Source organism: Amblyomma maculatum, chromosome 1 (genome assembly GCF_055883805.1).
Source record: "Amblyomma maculatum isolate TAMU_Amacu chromosome 1, ASM5588380v1, whole genome shotgun sequence".
Classification (NCBI taxonomy): Eukaryota; Metazoa; Arthropoda; class Arachnida; order Ixodida; family Ixodidae; genus Amblyomma; species Amblyomma maculatum.
In genome coordinates, this window is record NC_139344.1 from 468796920 (window position 1) to 468821376 (window position 24457).

Here is a 24457-nt window from a genome sequence, read left to right on the forward strand (position 1 = left end):
TTTTTCACTTGCCATCGAGAACATTATATGAATCTGTGTTACATTACAGGCAGTGTACTTTATTGTGAAACTGAATGACAAATTTTTGTTGGGTGTGTCTTTTACGCTTGGCATTAAATGTGCTTCCATTCTTTTTGTTAAAATGGAGTTTTTTTTTTCTTTGGAACTGATTGTATGCTTTCGCTTCCACTTTTCTGTTTGCTTTATGTTTGCAACTAACCCCCTACAATAATGCTCTATGGGCGCTGTAGGTATTTGTAATAAATAAATAAGATAGCATGCCTTCTCACCTGAAGGCGCGCACTTTGGCAGACTGCCAGCCTGGTGTAAGCACTTGGGGTACTGTGGCAAGCATATTTTGCATATCAAGCCTAGCATCACTTTGGAACGGTGGCTTTGAATTAACCAAGAAGCCGTCACTTTACCGGTTTGCACAGAATCTTAACCAGGCATTATTTTCTGCTTGGCATCCCAGGTCTTCATATCCACTGGCTGGTGCAGATCGTCACTTCGAATTGTCTGGTCAAATTATAATCTGTAATCACTGAAATTCTTCATATTGTTCAGTTATCCGGGTTTTATGTCGAATTCGGCATAGGCATGGCCCCAACTAGTCCCTGTGCTGACTGCCTCATGAAGTGACCATCTAACATGCTGTATTCTTTGCCTGTACAGACATGGCATATGCCTGCGACCCCCGTGTCCAGCGCTTCAAGGAGGAAGAGCGGGAGCGCAAGGCAGCACAGAAGCGAGCCCGGCAGGAGGCCGCCAGGGCGCGGCAGGAGCTTGAAGAGAAGGTGCGTGTTGTCTTGTCATTGTTGCCTTACAAAGCTCGGCTGTGCTGAATTTTAGGACATTGGCTCTTATTACCACATTCTTCACTTTCACATTGCCATCATCGAAGGCGACATCGGCAGGAGGGTGGCAGGTTACAAAGAGAAGAGAGGGAGAGGATATGAGGCAACAGCTGGTCTACTGGTTAAGGAAGTTATGGCAAGAACGGTTAAGTGAAAACTGCCAGAAGGACCTGGAGGATACAAGGAGAAGGTTTTGTCAAAAATGGAAGTAGGCGCAACAGCAGGGTGGCTACCATGAAAGCAAGAGGGCATGGTGAGAGTTTAGGAACGTGGAGAACCTGCCGACTCGTATGTCTAAGCAGACATATGAGTCAAGAGTAAGAAACTCTATAATGCTGCTGAACCCATCATAGGTGATGGAGAGCATCGTCAGGCCATCATTTTGCGGCTGTTTCACCCACCACCACGAAACATGCCTGTTTGTATGCATTTGAGGTAAAGATAGATTGTGACTGTGATGCTTTTTGTCTCCTGTTTGCATGCTTTCCACCATAGGAGCGGCAAGAGCGTGAAGAAGCGGAACGCCTAGAGCGAGAACGCCAGGAGGAGGATGCCAGGCAGCAGGTGAGGGCACCTCTGTCCCTGATCATGTGAACTCTGTGGAGCACACGTCTGAAGATGCTAGAGGGTGCACTAGAGTCTCTTCAACTTAGTTTGTTGGCTATAAGAACCACCGGTTACGGATAGAAAGTGTTTTAGTCACCATAGCTTATGTTCTTAGGTGAGTTGGCTTGTCATAATTGCAGGGAGCATTGGAGGTGGAAGTGAAGCTGTTACCTCAGACAGAAACAGGACGAAGAAAGGCTAGCTAGGGACGTTTGGAGTTGCCGTTACTACCTTATACATAACACACATCCACGTTACACATAACAGCCGTGTCTGTATTGCAGGGGTTTCTACGAACGCTTAGATTGGTATAACTCATGAAAATGCAGAAGCTGCGAAAACAAAGCTCCCAGGATTGTAACAGTGGGGTTCTGGTTTGAGTATTTTTTTGCCTTACTTTTTCTTGTCTTTGCAAGTGTTTTTGTCACCATAGCTTATGTTCTTAGGTGAGTTGGCTTGTCATAAATTGCAGGGAGGGTTGGAGGTGGGAGTGAAGCTATTACCTCAGACAGAGACAGGACAAAGAAAGGCTAGCTAGCGACGTTTGGAGTTGCTGTTACTACCTTGACCTAGCTAAAACAGTTGGTGGCAGCATCCTTGTCTTTCTTTGTCCTGTCTCTGTTTGCGCCAAGGCCTTTTCTTATTGTGTATTAATTGCATTTGGCCCCTGCGAACCCACAGCGTGAGAAAGAGCGTCGGGAGAAGGAGAACCTTCGCCGGCAGCTCAAGAAGGAGCGCAAGTCGCTCGAGACGACCTGCACAGAGGACGGCCACTATGCCACCGACGCCCAGGAGCGCGTGCTGCGGCTGCAACAGCTGGACCGACTCTGCCAGCTGCTGGCCCTGGATGAGTAAGAGCCTTCTCTGCTCTCTACCTTCCCCCGCATTATGGTGAGGGGGCAAACTGTACAGTGCCAGGCTGATCACCCGTGGTCTTGATTGGTGATGCAGCAGTGATGTGGTCAAGCAGCTGCAACACCACCGGTTCATTCCTTGGCTTCTTTATGGCAGCCACCTTACTTCTGCCATTTAAGGAACCCAGTCAGTGTCCACAGCTTTTACTGACAATGGCAGAAACTAGGGTGGAGTCATGAGGTCTGGAGGCCTGGGGATGGGCTGACCATAGCTGCTAAGGTATGGTCGTATCGTATCTTTGGTAGATGTTCTTTCCCTTCACAGAAAGCATGCCATGCTCTTTTTATCTCGCTTGATATCAGAAAAAAAATGAAGGTTTCAGCAGACAGGGCCGAAGTATTGACACACTGTGGTCACAAGCACTCATCCACAGGCTACTACCCGACAGAAATTTTGTCTTGCTTGCTTGTGGAGTAGCAACACGATGCTTAGCAATTCTTCGATGCTCCCATACGGCGAGGAAGGCGACGACATAGGATTGAGGCAAACATTCTCACGGTAGAACAAGATTTAATCGCGTGTCTCTGCCATGCTGCCTTGACCATGCCAGGAGCACAGGCGGTGTCACGGTGCCAGTCTTTGATGTTCGACATGCAGGACCAGGTTCCTTGAGAAAAAGAGTGCTATTCTCCTGTCGTGATATTTTGATGTGTGTTTACTACAGCATCTGAAGACGGACACTTCCCTCCTCCCACTTTGCAGGTTGCAGCAGCTGAACCAGGCCATGGAAGCAGCTTCAGATGTGGATGAGAGGAAGAAACTGTTCCTTGAAAAGGTAGGGTAGTATCGCTTTAAATTCTTTGTTCATTATTTTTTCACTGCAGAAGTTATCACTTTAATCCTTTCAGTTTAATCACTTAGACTTAGCCTGTTGTATGCAGGATAATCTTGTGGTCATTGTTTGCTCATGTTCAGTATTGCAGAGAGCAGGCTTTATCAATTGCTTTCTCGTTCAAAATGTGCCAAGGCTTATCTGGAATTATTGTAGCCACTTGCTTCCATTTCTACACATGACGCCGCTGTCATGGAGGGAAACCAGAGTTTGGTGTACTAGTTACCGTGCGCTGAAACCAGCCTTGCAAACCAAAAAACCAGCCTTGCGGACGAAAGAAAAGGAAGCAACTGCACCGTATTTGAACAGAGATATTGATGCGCTTGTAGAATACCAATAACAGAATTAGTTCTCTTTATGAATTATAGTGGCTTTTCCCGAAGTTCCGTCTGCAGCAGCTTTGATGTCAAACCCTACCTCAGATGCGCTTTTTTGGCACAGCACAAAGTCCTGAGACCCCAATCTATTCTAATCAAATATTGAGAGCACACGTTCGCACCCATGGAGCAGCACATAAAGATGCGCCCTTCTTTTAAACGCCTGGCGCGAAGCAACGTTCTGCGCGCACACGCAGGCACCTCGCTGGGAGAGTGGTGGTCTCCCTCAATATAACATTAAGACACGTATTGCAGCAGGAAGTGCACCACTAGCATGGCTGCACCATGTTCATGCTTCTTGGTTACACAGAAGCTCATCTGTTGGCATGTTTGATATAATTTTATCGATATATTGAACTAGTATTTTGAGATCTGCTTCTAGTTTGATGTATCTGGGATCGACTTTAATCTGAATAGTATTTGCAATTTGATTTGATTTGCACTAAGAAGCTTGGATTACCATGGCTTGATCCTAACCACGGCAGTAGCATTTAGCTGGAGGTGACAAGCAAGACACCCATGTTTTGTGCGATGTCAGTGCACGTTAAGGAACCCTAGGGGGTCACCCTTTTCTGAAGCCTTCCACTACAGTTTCCTTCATGGCCCTGCGGTAGCTTTGCCAGGTTAAACCTCATTTTACGTGCCAATTGTAATGACACAACAACTATGTCCACCAGTCATTTTAAAATAAACTGCAGTTCTAAAATAGCATAGTTGCATACTTGCGCCAAATTGCTAAAACAGTTTTAATAACCCTTTCTTCCCTGTGCACTGACGGTGCACACCATGCTAGTTTCTCTTTGCATTTGCTGCTGTCTGCAGAGGTTTTGAGTGCAGAGCAAAAGATCCTTCCTTGCACAGTAAGGGCTGCATGCATTTGTTGTTCCTTATTTGACTGGAGAGGGCCCTTTTCTGTGCTGCAGGCCAAAGCCCTGGAGGAGCGGCTGGAGCGCGAGAAGGCGGAGCAGGTGGGCGGGACACAGGGTGGACGGAGCCAAGGGGGCGGAGCCGCAGACAAGGGCTCCTCCTCCACTTCATCCTCCTGGAGCCCAGATGACGTGCAGCTGCTCGTCAAGGCAGTCAACCTCTTTCCGGCTGGCACTGCCAACAGGTGAAGTACACTCGGACCGCACTCATTTGGTCAAATAAGAGGCATAACAACCGCATCATTTTGATACAGAATATAAATGGGCAAACGCTTGCATTGCACTAAATTACATTTTATACTAAGAGGGTATTCTGGTGGGCTAGTTGGTGTGTTGAAGATCAGTGATAAAAAAAAGCTCAAAAACTACGACGTGACAACACAACACAAGTGCTCAACTAACAACTGAGGTTTATTTGCAGACAGAGGAACTTATAGCCATCCAAAAAACAAACAGCATTAGCCGGGTCAGGCTACTACCTGCCTGATGAAAGGAACGAAAGGCACTTTTTAACACGGAATAATGCGTGGGTGATACAAGTTACGACTTACACCTATTGCTAAAATGAAAGCAAGAGAAAAAAAAACTAGCATGTCAGGATGGGAGAAAATGGCAACGACAGGAAAAGAAATAAAGCAGAGATTGTTGTCGATGGAAGTGGTCATTGAGTAAGTCAAATTTCTTTTTGTGCAGTGTGAGAGATGGAGTGCTCACACATTCTTCACCAGTGTTATGCACAAGGCATCAGATTTCTTACACATTCATTTTCCTTTGTACCTCTTTATAATGCTGCACCTGTTTAAAGCTAGGTGGTCTTGACAATAAAAATTTTCCAATATCACTGCAGAATCTGCCCTGGAGAAATGTGTAAGCCTAAGCGTTGCTGTGTTGTCTGCGAGGTGTGTCTGCGAGGTGCGTCAGCGGGATTCTGAGTGATAGATACTGAGCCTTTCCTGTAAACCACTTAATTGTCTCTAATTAATTACCTAATAACCCACACCAACCATTTTGTCACTTGCACATCTTTCCTTTCTTGTAAACCACTTAACTGGCTCTAATTAAGTTCCGATGGAGGGGAAAGGAAAAGGTGCAGGTGTACTGTCGGAGGTCAGTGCACATTAAAGATCCCCAGGTGTGGAAATTACTCTGGAACCCTCCACTATGGTACCACTTTCACTCCCATCTTTGTCTCTCTCTTTATGGGCTGTTAAGGTGTCCGCAGAATAAGTGGGACAGACACTGTGCCTTTCCTTTTCTGTGAACCATTTATTATTGCTATTAGCTCTAATTAATTATCTAATTTCACCACATCAACCATTTTGCCACTTGCTCACCCTTCCTTGACGCTGTATCTTATGGTACCCTCCTTTTTCCTCTGTACCATCTTATTCCTCTTTTACAGCGCCGACCAAGTCATGCCCAGGTGAAATTCGCCTACATAGCAATACAGTGCTTACTCATTAACAAATAGCCATATCACTCCCAGTTACAGTCGGGAAGTCTTCCTTGTGCTCCAACAGCCAGTCATTTATGCAACGACTTGTCTGGCCCACGTAGCATCTTACTACGGAGAGATGTGCAGCATCACACTTCGTATTTCGCATGAACACCTGTATGGTGGGTGTATGCATTTGAAATGAAACCCTAGTGAGAATAATGGTTTTTCCCGGCTTGGTGAAGTCCTTTGCTTTGCATACACTGCTGAAAACCTTGAAGGGCTCCAAAATCATAAAGCCATCCTCCACCCTCTTCGTGGTAGCACTGATGCCTTTTCAGAAAACAGCCCCGTCATGTTTTGAGGATGGTTTGCTGCACTGCAGTGAATCTGGGTGGGGTTAGTGCGCAGTTGCAGCGTACCGGAAGCAGCACGAAAGTGTACGCCAGGGATATATATGTGTAGGCATTGGAATAGAGCTGATGCCATTCCAAAATAAAAATGAAAGCTCATATACCAAGGAGCACCCGCAACTGCTTGACAGGCGGTTGCGTGTGCCCGATTGGAAGGCTTAAAGTTGAGGAAAGCGAAAGTGAAACTACGCATGTGAGAGCTTTCTTTTGGAAATTGCGAACGTTGGATCATTGTGGTTCCTGCATAGACACCACTGTTCTATCGCAATAAGCTTACATGAGCATCAGCGGGGAGCATGCACCTAGTTGGAATTTCTGAATTAACGGAACTTAAATGAATGAGATTTTACTGTACTGGTGTTTTGGCTTCTACATGGGACGCTTGTTCACCTGAAATATAAGTGCTTTTCTTTTCCTTTTAGGCCTTTTCTTCACGTACATTCCCGACAAAATGAGTTTCTGTCAAGCCTTCGGCTTTATTATATTCGCTCCGAATTTGCTTCGCATTAAGAAACCACTCTTCACACACCAGAAACAACTGGAGGCCCCCTAAACGTGTGGAAAATGGCTTCATCAAAAGCAAGTTTATTATAAAGCTGCAAGGCTTTACTTTGTTCTGGGGCCTAGGATCCTTAGATTCTACTTTGGAAGTCAAAGAGGTGCATGTAAAAGTAAAGATATTTAACATCTTTCACACTGAAACAGGAATTAGTGCCTCAGATTATGTACTTACAGCAACAGCATTATGTAACTTCTTGAAAGTACTGTAAATTGAAGATTCGTCCATACTACTGCTGCACTGATCTTTAACATTTTTTAAATGTTTTTTTCTTGCACCCTAAACGACTGGAACATGTTGCAAGATGATATAATTTGCTGCGAAGTGTGGATTTGTTTTTCTGATATTTTCGCGCACTGTCCCCCACCCCTTCGCTATAATTCCGTAGTGGTGCTGATGGTGTTGTAAGGATAACACATGTAACATTTACAAATGCAGGAAATGAAGGTTCTATTTGCTGATCAACACATCGTTTGCCAAACGCAGGTGGGAGGTTGTGGCCGCTTTCCTGAACCAGCACGGAGCTACATCAGACCGGACGGCCAAAGAGGTTCTGGCCAAGGCCAAGAGCCTGCAGAGGCTGGGTGCGTACTGCATTTGTACGCAGTGTGTGCTGAAATGCCTCTGTCAAGCACACCTGCTGCCGCACGCAGCTGTCACTTCTGTGCCACGCAGAGTACTGCCACAGCTTTTCCCCACAAATGCCAGCTCTCAAGTTGCTTGGCTTTCCATTTTTCGTGTGGAAGCAGTTTTGACATCAACCTTTGCTTTAGGTGAAGGATTAAACAGGAGCTTCACTAAAGCAGTCCAAGTGACAGCCTGCACAGGCCCAGAGGGAAATGTGCAGCCATAGTCTATGCAAGGTTTTTAAAAAGCACTTCATGCATATTGGTAATGCTTTTTAGGTGAGATTTCTGGATTGGCATAGTTAGTGGTTGGCCGAAAAAGTGGATTCTGCCTTGGAATTGGCAGAATCCACTTTTTCGGCCAACCACTAACCATGCCAATTGGTAGCTGCCATGCAATTGGTAGCTGCTGTGTAGTGCTCTCCTCTGTGCACCGAATCTGTTTGAATATGCATTTTTCACATGATGCAGGTGAAAGTTCAGTGTCAGGCTGGTTTGGAAACTTTCACACAATGTCTTGGAGGTTTGCTTCAAGAGGAGTCACACAGTTGTGGCTGAATCCACATTGTGAGCCCAACAGTAGCGAAGACAGATGCTTCCCCATGGTCCATGAAATACCACAATGCCACTTTTCCCTCTGGTCCACATTGAGAAACCCTGTGACAGCCTGTCTTTTGATATTGTGTTTCACGCGAGCCTGTCTCTGAGGGATTTGAACACCATCGCTATTGGCATTGTTGTGAATCTATAAAAACTCTTTGTGCTAATCCACTGCCTAAAGACGTGGACACTCAGGTGGTCCCCAATGGCTGCTGTTAAAGCAGCGCCGTCCTCGTTGTGAGGGGATCAAGATAGGCATGGCAATGCAAGAGTTACCTTGGCTTTTGTTACCTGCTGGTTGGCTAGCCAGTTTTATACCAAAGTAATGGCCTTATTCTAGGTCATCCACCTCACATTTCTGGGTTTTGAGCTAAATCTCCGATGCTCCCGGTTACCTGTCGGTTTGCTAGTGGGTTCAAGATTTCTGCCTGCCTGGTGTTTGGCTCTTCTGGGGTGAAATGCGTGGTGAAATGTTGTTTCTACTGTTCTGTGAGGCATTATTATCGAGTGTCTCTGCTCATTATACATGTTTTTTATGCAATGCTTCTCCTGCAATGCTCCTCCTGCCGAACAGTATGATTAAATAAATAATATAAAGGTTCCTGGGCCAGACAGTAGAATGAGGTAGACAAAGCTTGGTGTGTTTTATTTTTTTACACAGTCATGCCTGACTGAAAAATATTCGACCGATAGAAAATATGTTGTTAAGACTGGCTTGGCCGGGAATGTGAATTTGAGTGTGCAGGGAGGCAGTTATGAAGGTTGACAACTCCAGGGGACACCAATTTCTCAAGAAGTCAGTTGGACCCTTTTTGTGTGGCATGGTCATGATCAAAATCCTGTGTTGTTGATCAAGTCAGCTGACAAGGCAACAATGATTGCCCACGCTGCCATATGAATGCTTATTTATGTGCAAGAACCAAACTGAAGGCTGATCTTGGTAATTCATGGCAATGGAAAGGCAGGGCACAAAAGAACAGTGACGTTTTTGAGCATGAAATGTTTACAGTGTAAAGAAGAAGGCGGCTAAACGCTCGAGCCACATGACCATCGCCTTGTGCTTGCAGCTGGCTGCTCTCTTCACTTGCCAAGCCTTTTAAAATAAACCCCCACCTTACAACAGCAACGTCACTTAGAAACTGTGGCTAACTTGAGGCTGAGCATTAGATGGCAATATTCTGAAAACTTTCAAATTTTTATCATCAGAATGGTATTGAGCAGACAAGAAAAAGAACTTAAGAATAATCCTGGTCACAAATGAGATTTGCGCCAGCGCTGGCATAAACTTGTTCACTTATTTACTCACACTGCTTGTTTTAACCAGCCCCGCCAGGGTGGCGCAGTGGTTACGGCGCTCGACTGCTGTTCCCAAGGACGCGAGATTGAATCCCGGCCTCGGCGGCCGCTTTTCGATGGAGACGAAAAGCAAGGTGCCCGTGTGCTGTGCGATGCCAGTGCATGTTAAAGAACCCCAGGTGGTCGAAATTTCCAGAGTCCTCCACTACGGCGTCTCTGATAGCCTGAGTCGCTTTGGGACGGTAAACCCCACAAACCAAAACAAACCTTGTTTTAACCAGTGGCTTTGTCATTTATCATTCATTCTTTGTGTGCCATGAATGTTTGCTAATGCTCTTGAAGAGCAGATGAGTGCACCAAAGAGCAACAGCAGCAAGCAGCATACCAAAAGTGACAAAAGAAGGGGGCATGCTATCAAGCTAAGAAAGGCAGCCAATGACAAAAACAGCTGGGGAGACGTGCATGCTGCACAACTAGAAGTACACAAGGGGATGAAGCCAGGGACCAGTTTGCTGTCAAAAGGCTTGATCAATACCCAGGTGCAGATGATATCGGCACCTGTGAGCTCTCCCAGAATGCACTATGCCTTTCCTGCAATACAGTTCATTCCTACGCTTGCTTGCTTGCACTGGCTCATACTAGAAAAGAAATTACCAGATCTTGTTAGGAAATGCAGGCTAATGGACACATTACAACAGTTTGAAGCTCTATAGAAATTGAGGCACAGATATCATAGGGGCAGACCCTCTGTGACGTAATGCAGTTGAAGGAGTTCACTTTTTTTTTTATGAATGTTAAATATGAACATAGAATGTGGAATAAATTCGTGATTTCACTTGGTTGCTTGCCTCCTTGCTGTAAAATAACCTTTCAGTGAACCTTGCCTCTCTGCAGATCCCCAGCTGAAGGAGGAGGCCAACCGCAAAGCCTATGAGCAGCACCAGAAGTCAGTGGGGAGCAAGGCTGAGGTGGCCTTCAAGGATGAGTCCACCCCATCGCAGCGCTTTGACGGTACCTGGTTTCTTTTGATGCAGGGAAAGTAGGCACGGGGAGGAGGGTGTAAGAGCGAGGCATGTGGTCCTGCTACTATGCAATGTGCTTTGGGATCTCATCAATTTAAACAGTCAATTCGGACTTATCGTTTTCTTGAACTGGTGCTTTGTGTCGACAGTAGATATGTCACGAATGTCCTTTCTAAATGCAAGGACCATGCATATTTTTATTAATTTCTGAAACTGTTTGAGCTCGAGTTGGAGTGCAGTGAAACCTAATTAGCTGAACCTCGTTGAATTGAAAAATTGTACTGCTAGTCAGAGCATCATTAGTTTGAATGGCTTGGAGGTGGTTATTTTGGACGAGCTTCCAAAGTGGTGTCATAATAACTAGAGACTGTCTGAATATTCATTCTCACACCCGAACAGCTTATTATGCGCAATATTTCATGTGCCATTCTGACATGTGCACAAAGGCACATGCTTGCTTGAGCGGCAGTTGAAATTTGCGATCACTGTGTGCATTGCTACCAGTGCCACGCACATTGGTGGCAGTCCTTTTGTGTGTGCAAAACCGATCGGAATTGGGTGGGATGCAGGACATTGTGAGCCTTGCTGATCAGTGAAATCATTGACTGTGAAAGATGTTTTCATGAGGCTTCCAACCTTGAAATTCTGCCAAAAATCTCGAATCTGCTGTTTCACCTCAAGAGATATTGCCTTGCGCTTGGTCGGCACTATTTTTCACGGCTACAACCTTTCAGTTCAGTTCAGTCGTGTCCGACTCTTCGTGACCCTATGGACCATGTCACGCCACGCTTTCCGGTCTCTCACTATCTTCCTAACATCACATAACTTCATCTGCAGTGCCTCGAGGATGCCATCTAACCATCGCGTTCGCTGCCTACCCCTTCTCCGGCGACCTTCAACCTTTCCCAACATCAAATATTTCTCCAGCGACTCCTCTCTTCTCATCAGATGACCAAAGTAGCTGAGCTTTAACTTTAGAATTTGACCGTCCAATGAGCAGTCAGGGTTTATGGTCGACAATATAGACTGATTTGATCTTCTGGCAGTCCAAGGAACTCTCAAGAGTCTTCGCCAGCACCACAATTCAAACGCGTCAATTCTTCGGTGGTCAGCCTTTTTCACAGTCCAACTCTCGCATCCATACATCACAACTGAAAAGACCATAGCACGAGTTATACGGATCTTGGTTGGCAGACTAATGTCTCTGCTCTTTACTAGGCGGTCAAGGCAAACCATTGCTCTCTTTCCCAGAAGCAGGCGTCTCCTAATTTCATGGCTGCAGTCTCCTTCCGAGGTAATTTTGGAGCCCAAGAAGAGAAAATTTGTCACAGCTTCCACTTCTCGTCCCTTGATGCTCCAGGACTTGATAGAGCAAGACGCCATGATCTTTGTATTTTTAATGTTCAGTTTAAGCCCAAACTTCTCACTCTCTTCTTGTATGCGCATCAGAAGTCTCTTGAGTTCCACTTCACTTTCTGCCATTAAAGTGGTATCATCTGCATATCTAAGGTTGTAGATACGTTGGTGATACGTGTTGATAAACCCTTTATGCAGTTGTGGTAGTGATCAGGCCAGCGCTTCCCCTCTATCCAGTGATTGTGAAGATGATGATAGCTCTCATTTCCTAGGGCCGCACGCAACACTCTCTCACAGATTTCTCCACACTTTCCTGTTTGCGGCACTTGTGCAGAGTATTTACTACATTCTCTTCATAGAATTTTATTTTTTATCACATTTTTTATTTTCCTTTTACACACTCAGTTTGTGTTGGTGTTCGGGCCCATCGTGGGGCTTGCAGTTTAGTGCTTGGCATGAAGGAGCTCAAGTTGTAGCATAGGCGCACTGTTGTGCAGGTTACACCTCCGATAATTGACCACCAACATCCCTCCTCCAGTAAGGAGCCATCTGGCCACATTACACTGTTTCATGACAGCATTCAGTTGATGTGGAGTGGCAAAGAGTTTTGTTGTTCAGGGAGCCAATACCTTTGTTATAACAAAGGTATTGGCTAGCCTACAACGATAGTGCTATGTGCTGCTATGTACTACAGTCGAACCCGGTTATATCGAACCCGGATATATCGAATTTTGGTTATATCGAACTCACGAAATATCCCCTTGAAAATCCCATGTAAAAGTATAGGAAAGCCGCGTCATATATTGAACTTAATTTCACCGGTCGTTCAATATATCGAACTCCGCACCACGCACTGGAAAGTGTGCCTTCCCCAAAGACAATCGCTTCACCCTTGGCCATTTGCCGCGTGACGTTTTCAAGCCACGCGCGGAAGGAATGAGAGGGGACAGTTCGGCGACGGCTGCTCTGGGCAGCGCCGCGCCCATTCCCCAAAGGCGCGTGCATCTGCAGTTGTCGTTTCCCGCGCGCCAACACATGACGTTTGCAAGCCATGTGCGTGGGTGTGACCATTCTTTTGCCGAGTTATCTCTCTCCTTCAGCACGCGCAACGCATGCGCCAAGCCAGCTCAGCCCGTTTTCAGACAGACGTCGGACGCTTTTCTCCAGTCTGTGTTGCGAACCCTCTGCTTGCAGCGGCGGACGTGGCTATGGCGTCTGCGGATGTTAAGAAGCGGCAACTCTTTTTTTTTTTTTTTATTCTTTCTTATCGTTGTGCTGTATGCGCGGCGTAGCGTAAGATATGGCGGCTGCGGATGTTAAGAAGCGGCAGGATTTTTTTTTTTTGCGGGGATGTTTATTTTATTTAGGTATTTATTTTTTATCGTATATCCTTGCATGTATGAATCAGCGAAAGCACGCGGTCAGCTGCTGCTATCATGACGCCCGCCCCAAGCGCGCCAAGTGCGGCGTGATAAATCGAACCAGGCTTGTGCAATCAAGCCATCACGGCCACTCTGCCAAGTTCGCTCCCCGCCACCGCAGGAGCTATCAAAAGATAAATGCGCCCTGACGTTATCGCTGCGCAGCATCTTGGCACGCTGCCAATGAGCTGTGGATGAGACGACCGAAACGGACTGACGCGCGCCATCGACATGCAAGCGAAAATGATCGGGATTTCTGCCGCCGCGACGAAACAGAAACCTTGTTGTTTTGAGCTGCCGCGGTGACTCGAGCGGCGAGAGGGACGCAGTTCCAACAAGTTTGAAAATTTTCGCTCAGTCGCTGTGATCGCTCAGTAGCTTGCATGTGAGCGAGCTGGCCTTAACGCATTTTTTTTTTTTTTTTTTAATTCTCGGGTGCAAAAGTGGAGGGTGAGTTCATTATGCGAGTGGGTTGATTACGCAACAAATACGGTATCGTTTTTTCGCATCATAAATGCCGTCGCAAGCCGATTTCTGTATATCGAATTATCGATATATCGAACTATTTCGCGATCCCCTTCGAGTTCGATATATCCGAGTTCGACTGTACTACAGTCGCCGACCGATATTTCGGATGCCCAATTTTCCGGACCTGCCTGAAAATCTGGACCTTGCCATAGCACCGCCACGCGCTCCATAGTCACTGTATAACACCGACCGAAATTTCAGACATTTCAAATCCTTCTTGTTCGATTTTCCTGACTTTTTTTTCTACTCGTGACTCAAGAGCTATCGAAAATGAAAACATCGCCGGTGCCATTTTGCTTTTCTGGCCGCTGCCATTTTGCTTTTCTGCAACCTCGAACGCACGTGTCATATCATCCGCTCATCATAGGTCTGTTCGATTCGGCTGCACTTTCTGCACCTGTTGCTTAAAGTACTGCGGTGGTGCCACAAGCGTGCAGTGCCAGGTCCAGCAGTTCAGGTGCAGCATCAGCACCGGCAGCTTTCTAAACGAATGGTAGATAGAGTGCAGGCCGGGTCGTCTGCTAGCCTTGGTGTCACCAACAAGCTGCGGTCGGCTGTGTGCAACTCTTATCAGCCGACGCCAACGCCTCAGTTAACTTGATAAATTTTCAAATAGCACATGACTGAAGTATTGCCATTAACTATCCATTATGCTTTTGGCTTGTGCGTTGTAATAAACTGCTAAAAGACCCAGTTAATTATTCCACTTGTTAACGAGAACACGATCGAGCATGTGCGCCATGCGGCAGCTGGCACGAAGTGCATACAACTTTTACTAATCACGATTGAAGTGCTTACTTATTATAGGCCTGGTTTGAACTACATGTCATCGTTTCTTTGGCGAACACGGGCGCCATCGTTATCGTTGCCAATGATCACAACACGCAAGCCATTGTCGCACAAGCTGTCGTCTGCTTTCACGTAGCGGCTGCAGCTGCACCATTTTGACACTGACCTCTGAGGTGGTGCTCAGTTTTGGTGAACTTTTCGTGAACTAAACCTGCACGACGTCTACACTTTTTGAAACAAACTGCGTCTTGCAGATGGTGCCATGTTGCACCGTTGAAAGGAATGGCGAAGTGCAGTACCACATGAACTAATTCATGTAGTGCAGGTGAATCGAACGGACCTCATGCCATCGGAACCTCACATACCCGGTATAGTAGAACCCCGCTGATACGTTGTTCAACAACAAAAAAAACAACAACAACAAAAAACATAACAGCCGGGAAATGTAAGAGCCGGGAAGGAGGACAAATTGAAAAATGACAGTAGTGGGCAAGTGAATGCATGTTTATTACCATGCTAACGCTTAAGAAAGTCGTGCAGCGTTGTCTGTCGCATTTTCTCGCGTACCGTGAGCACAACTTGTTCTTCCAATTACTTGCAGTGCCGTGTGGCTCTCGCGGTCATCGCAAACATACCTTCTGAGAAGGTCTAATGCCGCTACAGCCGAAGTGAAGGTGGGTTCAGGCAGCGGCTCAACCTTCTCCTCTTTGTCGCCACTGTTGTGCGCGTTGACACACTCGGCCACGATCTGGTAAATGGTCATCATCTCTGAGGTGACAACGGCATCGTCTACAGAAACATGATCGCTGTACACGATCCAGTAGGCGCCAACTGCTTCCATGGCCGTGTCGAGTTGCAGTCCTCGGTGCTTACAGGTTCTGCTGCGCAGTCTGCGTCGCTGAAACACTTCGCAAAGCAGTTTTTGACCATTGCGGCAGTGACAGCGCTCCATGCCGTAGCCAAATAGTGCATGGCATCAAGAACTGTAATGCCAGTCGGCTGCTGCCCGCGATCCACTGAGGCCAGGGATCGCTGCGTTATGCACTTTCTGTAAAAATGCTTGACATTTTTTATGATGCCAGCATCTAAGGGTAAAGGTGGCTTGTTGTGCTGGCCGGGAGGTACACCACCTTGACGTCCCGCAGCGACGTAGTGTCCTTACATGCGCGGAGCAGTTTTCTAAAAAAAAACAACCTTTCTTCCCTGACTGCCCATTTTCGAGTCCGTGTAGGACAAGAACTCCTCAAAAATTGCGCACGTCATCCAGGCTTTGCTGTTGTTCTTGTAGTGGCAGGGCAGGTATCGGATGCTTTTCAGACACCATGGGCTTCGAAATTTTCCAGTGACCCACGGCTTCATCATCTTGGAGCCATCCGAGTAGCAACACAATACGATGAGGCGTTCTTTGCTGCTTTGCCCGCCGTGGCAAGCCTCGCCTTTAAATCTCAGCGTCTTTGATGGCTGCACCTCATAAAAGAGGCCCGCTTCATCAGCATTTAAAATATCCCTGGGTTCATAGCCCTCGATAATGCCCACCATGGACTCTTTCCAGTTGTCTACGGTTGCAGTGTCCACGCTTGCAGCCTCCCCGTTCGCGGTTCGATAGCAAATTCTGTGCCTTCTCTTAAAGCGGTTGATCCAACCGTTTGACGCACTGAAATCATCGATCCCAAGCTTGTCTGCTAACTCCAGCGCTTTTTCGCGCAAAATGGTGCAATCAAAATTCACACCTGCAGCTCTGGCTTGCTTGAACCATGTGTAAACAGCCTCATCAAGCTGCACATGCCCCGCACTGTGGGCTTGCTTGCTTTTGATGTCGAATGACCGGGCGTTTCCTTCGATCTCGTTTCTTTTCGAAACAATGGAGTTTGAGGTGGATGGCGCGAGTCCAAGATCTTTTGCGATGCACAGCCGCTTCCGCGTCGGGTTTGCATCCACGATGCGAAGAATGTTCAGCTTTTCCTCCAAGGAAAGCGCTTTCTTGATTCCATCACTGTAACAAGTTCTTGTGCTGTGGCGGAACGAGGCAGCCGCTAACCCACAGTGATTTACGTTGCAGCGTGAAAGGGTCAGCAATTGAGCGCGCTGGACGCGTGTGCACACAATCATGGTACGAATTCACTTCTTGCATATCCCACTGCAGGAAAATACACGCGAAATGATTCCTAGCCGGAGGCGCGAAACGATGCAATGATATGTGGAAGGAGTCCGAAGCACGAAGTACCCGCGCAAGCACCAACCACACAAAGGAAGCAGCATGGGAGAATGAAAAATGGCACAATGATAGGTAAAAAAGATGAAAAAAAAAAAAAAGGCTCGACTGCTGATGATTGCCCGAGCACCGCGAGCGCCTTCTGTAAACACACTAGCAACGACAGGCCAAGTCAGGTCAAGTCAGGCCAAGTCAATTGGTTTTAAAAGTAAACATGGCTGTAGCTGCTTGTTACTCAGGCCTGCCAGTTCGCGACGTATGATGCGGGAACGTGCCCGAAGTTACGACGTAACAGCGGGGTTTCTAATGCATAGAACACTGTGTGAGTCATGCCGGGACTCGATCATAAGAACGCTGCAGCCGGGAACGCAACAGCGGGGTTCTATTGTATAGTCTCGATAGCAGACACCACTTGCTGCACAGTTGTCAGTTGCCACGGTCGCCATCCACGTGTTGTGTGTTGTGCTGTTTACATCGTCGCGTCAACTACCGGACACTAACACTGGGCGTTATTCGGACACTCAGGCAGCTCTATCGGTCACGCGTGCTTAGTCGCATGGTGTTAAGCGTGGACAGCGGCAAAACCTACAGTGTCGGCTTGTCTGCACTGGGAATGCTTTCCGATGCATGGAAAGCGGTGACCGAGGAGACACTGCAGAATTGCTTCCGCCACGCTGGTTTCATGATCAGAGATAAAGTGCCGTTGTCATCCGATGATAGTGCCAGTGAATCCCATCAGCCGGCTTCGTCTGCTGACCTCATCAAGCACTTGAGCACTGCAGGAGTCGTTCCCATGGAAGTGACGCAGGAGCAGTTCGCTAACGCTGACAGCGAAATCGAGCTCTGCGCTGAACTCACCAACGAAGAAATTGTTTGCCAGGTAGTTGAAAGTGATGACTTGGGCTCCGACAGTGAGGAGGCTGTGCTGCCAACTTGCAGTGAACTAACCCGAGCTCTGATGGTGCTTTCGGCTGTGTACAGCGAGAACTTCACCCTTGCCGACGTGCAAGCCTACTTATTTTTACGACAACGTTGATCATCAATATACAAAGGCATATTGACCACTTTTTCAATCCGTTCGCTAAATAAAGTGACTTTTTTTACGTGAATTCGTTTTTTCGGACTGCGTGATCTTCCGGACGCTATCTCGGCCCCTTGAGGGTTCGAAAAATCGGTCTGTGACTGTATATGATTTCCCCTCACTTGCCCGTGCAGTCTGGTTAGCCTTACAGGTACCTTAAATTGTGCTCCTAGTGGATGAAAGCAAAATTTGCGGTATCTCCTCCTTTTCTGGCGTCTCTCACAGCCTGAGTCGCTTTGGAACATTTTTTTCTTTTAATTGCTGCACTTTTGTGTGAAAGCATGTGTGTTTAGTTACCTAATTGTATTATATTTGAAGTTATTCGAAAATACAGTCAAACCCACTTATGACAATATTGAAGTGCCATGGAAATATTATTGCTATAACCGATAAGTCCTACAAGCTGGTTAGAGCAAAAAAAAAAACGAAAACTACACATTTAATGAAGACGAGGTAGCTTACACTTTACGCTTTTCATTTCTTAGCAGGAAGAAACCTGTAATTCATAAGCGTTTTCTGTTTAATGGCAATCTGGCCGACATCTTTCTGCAGGGCATCCAACTGCTAAACATAGTGCAGGGGAAGGTTCTTAGCAAAATATTATGGGAGTTTAAGCATGGCTTGAACCTAGTGACAGAGCGAAAGCCGAGTGTTGCAGTGATAGCCTTTTTTTTTAACACCTTTTTATTGTGCAGTTTTTAATAACTTTTATTTAAATTAGGTTTTAGGGACTTTGAGTGGACTCCACAGTATTGTGGACACCTACAGCTAACCAGGCCAAGATTCATATTTTTTTTCTTGTATATTGTACATTTGTCTATAAGAAAGTCAAGGCACAGTATCTGTCTTTGACCTTCAAGGTTGTTCAAGGTAAAAACCTCCATGACACTGAGCTGGTAAATTAGGTTATGGGGATAGAAAGGAGCCTTATGCTTTTGAGTGGACACCACAGAATTTTGAATACCTGCACCTTATCATGTTTTCATATTTTGTCTTGTGGACGCAACACTAGGAAAGCAACATTAGGCTAGTAGCCATTTCGCGGAGCCCTGGATGAGCCAAGCTGGGCATGCGCCAGGAGCCATATGGAGCTAACTGGAGAGACGCGGTGGCTTGGTGAAACCACAGCCTTTTTTTTTTTTTCGTATATCTAAACTGGTTTATAACAAAGGAAAGGCACGGTATATGTCTTTGACCTTCAAGATTGTTCAAGGTGACATCAGGCTGCCTCTCTGTCTATTTAATTGGTTCATAGGAAAGGAAAGGCACAGTATATGTCATACTTGTTCTGTGGACACCTGAATCGCACTGTAATGGAAGGGAGGAAGGTGTGGGTGAAAGTAGAAAGAGGGGTGCAGCCATGGTGGAAATCGATGCCATGACGAAAGGGGCCAATGAAGCTTTCGCTTCAAAACAAAGTCCCGTAGAGTTGATCATTCTCAAAGCCTCCTAGTGAAACGCAACCTACACAGGTTCCGATTCATCGTCGTCATTGCTACTGTGACCGTCCTCCGCACCATTGACTGCTGCAACAATAGCCTCGTCTGTCAGCTCTTCATCTGTCATGACTGTATCGTCAACATATAAAAATTCCTCAAGTCCTGACACATCGCCGTCACTACCGCTCACTGTGGACCAAAGTTCGGTCATCACTGTGTTGATTTGTCAAAGTGCTTCGCCTTCTCCGCTAAAATCGGGCCACTAATCTGCAGGTTCGCAGCATGGGTGGTCAAGAACCACTGGTAGAGCGGCTGTTCTGTGTATTTGTAAGCCCTGTGTCAAACGCTCTTCCGGTCATCCATTGCATGAGCAGCACTGGCACTTATTTCTATCTTAATCTTGAGTGCGTTGCGGATGATTGTCGATACTGGCTGTTGCGTCAGTGCATACTTTCGCACCAAGTTGCACACTTTTACGCCATCCTTGTGCTCGTGTACAATGTTCCGTTAACTTTTAGCGCAGGTTGTGTCGCGCTTCCTGGAGGAAGATTCTCCATCGCAGTTCACAGAAAATCCAGGGCCAGCAAGACTGTGGCAACGATGGTATCACACTAAGAGAAACACACTAGGAACATGCGCACGAACACTGCTGCATGCCTGCCACAAAGCATGTGCAACCTGCGCAAAGCAAATAAGGGAGGATAGTGCAGCACATCCTCAGAATGGACTGCTCCACCATGTAGAAGCAGAGAGGACGCGAGTTTCCTAGGCCGCAAACGGTCAAAGCTCTTCCTCAGAATGGCAGTGTCTATGAGCACCTTACTCATTCCCTCCTCCTCCACGTGAGGAAGCGCTCCGTCCTCTCCCACGTCTTTGCAGCGTGCAAGCTTCCCTGACGTACCCGAGCACGATTTTTTTCTTTCTTTTTTTTATTGTTACTGCATCGGTGTTTCTGCGTACGCTCGCGCTTTTGTAGTCGTTGCATTTCTGTTTTTGTTGACTTTCAGTGACCATATTTGATTGTCACAACCAATAATATAATATGACACCATTATAATAAGCGGTTTGCTTTATCATAGAGCACATGGGAAACCTAACGGTGCAGCGGCTGCCCATTGTTATATCCGCTATATTGTTAAAACTGGTATTGGTATAAGTGGATTTGACTGTATTTGGTCTGACCTCCAAGCAGTTGATTGTCACATATTCGCTTTGCAACCAAATATTTTGTCTGCAGGGGGAAATGCAAAAATGAATGGCATTGTTGCGTCATAAAGGCCCAAATGCACTGGAAAACTGACACGGGTGGGGTGTGTGCAGGTGACGCAGGTGGCGGGGCGAGCACCGTGTGGCAGGCGGACGAACAGCGACTCCTGGAGCAGGCCCTCAAGACGTACCCAGCAAGCACGCCTGATCGCTGGGACCGCATCGCTGAATGCGTGCCCACCCGCTCCAAGAAGGAATGCATGCGCCGCTACAAGGTGGGGAGGAGGACACAGTGTCCAGCATAAGGGAGATTTCTCAGTGGGACATTAGTGCGGGAAGGTCTCCTCCCTGCTTGCAGTCCATGTGCATAGAGTTGAGGCATTGGCCATTTCAGTCATTATTGAAGTTTTAAGCCTGCCTGTGCAGACTGTGCAGGTGGCTGTGTAATTTACAAAGCTTTGCAGTTGCAGAACGTCCACAGTATAGGCAGTTTGCGATTAGATGTCTTGTTTTGTAATCATATTGTGTCTGTTGCTCAACATATTTTGACATGCCCCACTCATTGCCTCTTAAAGTCACTGAGACAGAATGCTGTTTTATTGCCATCAAAGTGCAAACTGCACACATCGTCTTAGGCTTAAAAATTCTCCATCAGTGAGGATTTAAATGGACAGTGCATCTGTTACAGTAGAACAGACACATCTGTTCATAGCTGATGGTTATTCATATAGAGCCACATGCCATTGCTTATTGCTTGCGGTCCGCACAATTACCAACCGCAACATTGGTAATTGTCATGCTCTGTGCCAAAGCACTTGTGGAGCATGCTGTATGATTGACAGTTGCGGCATTTAGTGTACATTGGCTGCCCACCACGGCTTGGGGCTTGAATGCTTACTGCATGGCTGGTTATGGCAGGGCCTAGCTCTTTGTGGGTACAATTATGATTCCATGGTCGTATCATACATAATGGGGCTGGAAAATGTTTAGATCGTCCAACTGTCTGTGCATTTTGCACAAAGCCATTTCAGCCAGGAAATTTTCGCAAATTCTTACTGCTCTGAAATTTGTTAACTAGGACCATATCATGACGCTTTCACTGTATCATGTTGTTGGTAAAATTAATTGTCTGGCACTTTTTGCCTGCTTAGAAGTTTTTATACAGTTGAACCCGGATATATTGAACTCGGATATTTCGAATTTTGGCTATATCGAACTCGCGGAATATCCCCTTGAAAATATGGGAAAGCTGCGTCGTATATCGAACTCAATTTCACCGGCTGTTCGATATATCGAACTCCGCACCACGCCTTGGATGGTGCGCCTCGCCCAAAGACTATCGCATCACCTCGGCCATTTGCCGCGTGACGTTTTCAAGGCACGCACGGAAGAAATGAGAGGGCACAGCTCCACGACGGCTGGTCTAGGGCAGCGTTGCGCCCCTTCGCCCAAAGGCTCGCACATCTGCGGTAATCGCTGCCGCGTTAGCACGTGACGTTTGCAAGTCGTGTGTGAAGGAACGAGAGGGAACCAACGCAGCTGTGGCATTGGGGAGAGGGGAAAACCGCGATAGAGCGAAGCGTGAGGGTGTGCCCACTCTTCTGCAGAGCTTTATCTCTCCCCTTCTTCTCTCTTTTCCGGTGTTCGTTCGCAGCAGCATGCACTATGCATGTGCGGACAAGCCAGTTTGGCCTGCGGCAGATGCTTCTCCAGTGTGTGCTGTGAACGCTCTGCGCGCGGCGGCGATGAGCGTCTCGTGTCAAGCTGCGGACGCTAAAAAGCGGCAATTGTTTTTTCTTTTTGCGAGAGTCATTTATTCTTGCCGTCGTACTGAACGTATGCTATGGCGGCTGCGGATGTTCAGAAAAGGCAGATTTTTAATTTTTTTTTTTTGCGAGTGTAGTTTATTCTCTCATCTATGAATCAACGAAATCATGCGGTCGGCTGCGATCATGACATCGGCTTTTAGCATTGTTTGCTCCAAACGGCATTTGCAGCTATCACGCTTGCCGATGATTTTGTAGCAGTGGACTACGCCCGCCTCACCCCATGCGCGGTGCAATAAATCGAACCAGGCTTGTGCAATCAAGCCATCACGCGGGCACTCTGCCAAGTTCTCCCTCTGCGACCGCAAGATCTATGAAAAGTAGTCAAAAGATAAACACGTGGTGATGTTATCACTGCACAGCATCTTGGCGCACTGCCAGTAAATGAGCTGTGGATGTGACGGGCGGGTACGACGGAGGGGCGCACCACCCAACGCTTTTATTATTATTATTTTTTTCCAAATTCTCCGGGAAGCGGAGGTGGGGGGGGGGGGGGGGGTGGGAATGAGGAGTGGGTTCATTATGCGAGTGGGTTGACTACGCGACAAATACCGTATCATTTTTCACGATCACAAGTGGCGTTTCAAGCCGATTTCTGTATATCGAATTATCTCGCGATCCCCTTCGGGTTCGATATATCCGGGTTCGACTGTAGTCCAAAAATCTGCATTTGATCGCTGAGGACATAGCATTTGAAATTGTAGCATTTTGTCTTTATCTTTCCACTGAATTCAAGCTCATGATGTCAGTCATGAACATGACTCCACGATCAGCGCTTTATAGCCCACCCTTACAGATCCATGCAGGTTATCTGTCTGAAAGCCATTGCAGCTTGCTTTCAACAGGGCCCAGTTGCAGCAATATATTCATATTTAAATTTTTAAATTTTTTCCTAGCTTACAAAGGCTCTGTTTTAGGAAGAATATTCTCTTTCTTATTAGAATCTATCGATGCAAGTCAACATGAGTCTCTCCTCGATGCCTGTCCCGTATTTGAGCAAGCGTGGTTGCCCTTGCAGGATCTGGTGGAGCTGGTGAAGACCAAGAAGGCCGCCCAGCAGGCAGCAGCCGCAGTGGCCCAGGGGGGCCGAAAGTGAATGGGGGCTGCAGTTTTATACCTCCCCTCAGTGTCTGGGATGAGCACACCAATAAATATAAGTGACCTGGAAAACTGTATCCACTGTCCAAATAAATGGCCATGCTTTTGTATCACTACATCTTGTTTTGAGTGTACTAAAAAGTGTGAGCATTCTTTTTTTTTTCTCAGACTTATCATCAATTCAGTTACCGTAGTGCAGTGCAGCTCAGTTCAGACAGTGCAAAGAACGTTACACGTAATTATCCCAACAGTCTTTTCTGCGGTTACTTGTATCAAGTGTCATTGTGAAAATTTTACCTTTAACTGAGTGTTCTTTGTTTTTGTTTTTTCTTTTGCTTACATGCATGCTCTCAGTGGCTCTTTGGCCACCTAATGGACTTATCATAATTGCAGGGTCATTGCTGGCTTACTCATCGTGACTTTTATGACATTTTTTGCGCCTCAGATAAAGCTTATTACCATTTACTAAAATGAAAAAAAAAAGACTATTTCGGTGCTTTATTTAGAACAAAACAATGATCTTTGCGGGTGCTAAAACACATTAGTACTAATCCTAATTAAAGTAGGGGTGTATGAATATTGATTGATGTGGCAAATTGGGTGTGTTGTTACATGTTTTTGAACAGGTGGCAGTGCAAAAAAGGACAGGTACTTAGACAAGATGGCAAGGATGGCTCTGACAAAAATGTGCCATCCTTCTAAGTCCCTGTCCCTTTTGCGCTGCTATTACTTAAAAAAAATATGAATATTGATATTTTCAAATATGAATTGAGTACAAATGTGGGGAAAAAAGCCTTCGAATAGGTATAGAATATTTGATCAGAGAAAGAAGGAAGGAGAATCAGCAACTAGGAAACATTGTCTTGTTCATTTCAGAATTTACATGGTATTTGAAAATAAAGTAAGCTAGAAACAAACCAGAACTGAAAAATCCAGTATATAACATTTATATACATCATTTTTTCTGCAGATTTTCTTACAGGAGGGTCCTGCTGGAAACCCAGGAGGAGCTGTCATATTGTGACTGGGCTGTCAAG

At 46.4% G+C, this 24457-nt stretch overlaps 1 protein-coding gene across 1 annotated transcript in view; it reads left to right on the top strand.

Moving 5' to 3' along the window:
* LOC146209923 (dnaJ homolog subfamily C member 2) overlaps nucleotides 1-23536 on the top strand; it is a 122319-nt gene extending 98783 nt beyond the window's left edge. Inside the window, exons 9-17 of the mRNA XM_084605074.1 lie at nucleotides 676-797; nucleotides 1353-1421; nucleotides 2145-2314; nucleotides 3081-3153; nucleotides 4511-4698; nucleotides 7407-7504; nucleotides 10337-10453; nucleotides 20611-20771; nucleotides 23341-23536. Of these exons, the coding sequence (XP_084461200.1) occupies nucleotides 676-797; nucleotides 1353-1421; nucleotides 2145-2314; nucleotides 3081-3153; nucleotides 4511-4698; nucleotides 7407-7504; nucleotides 10337-10453; nucleotides 20611-20771; nucleotides 23341-23418 (1076 nt within the window). The 3' untranslated portion in view covers nucleotides 23419-23536. The remainder of the gene's footprint in view (nucleotides 1-675; nucleotides 798-1352; nucleotides 1422-2144; nucleotides 2315-3080; nucleotides 3154-4510; nucleotides 4699-7406; nucleotides 7505-10336; nucleotides 10454-20610; nucleotides 20772-23340) is intronic.
* Nucleotides 23537-24457: the final 921 nt, after the last annotated feature.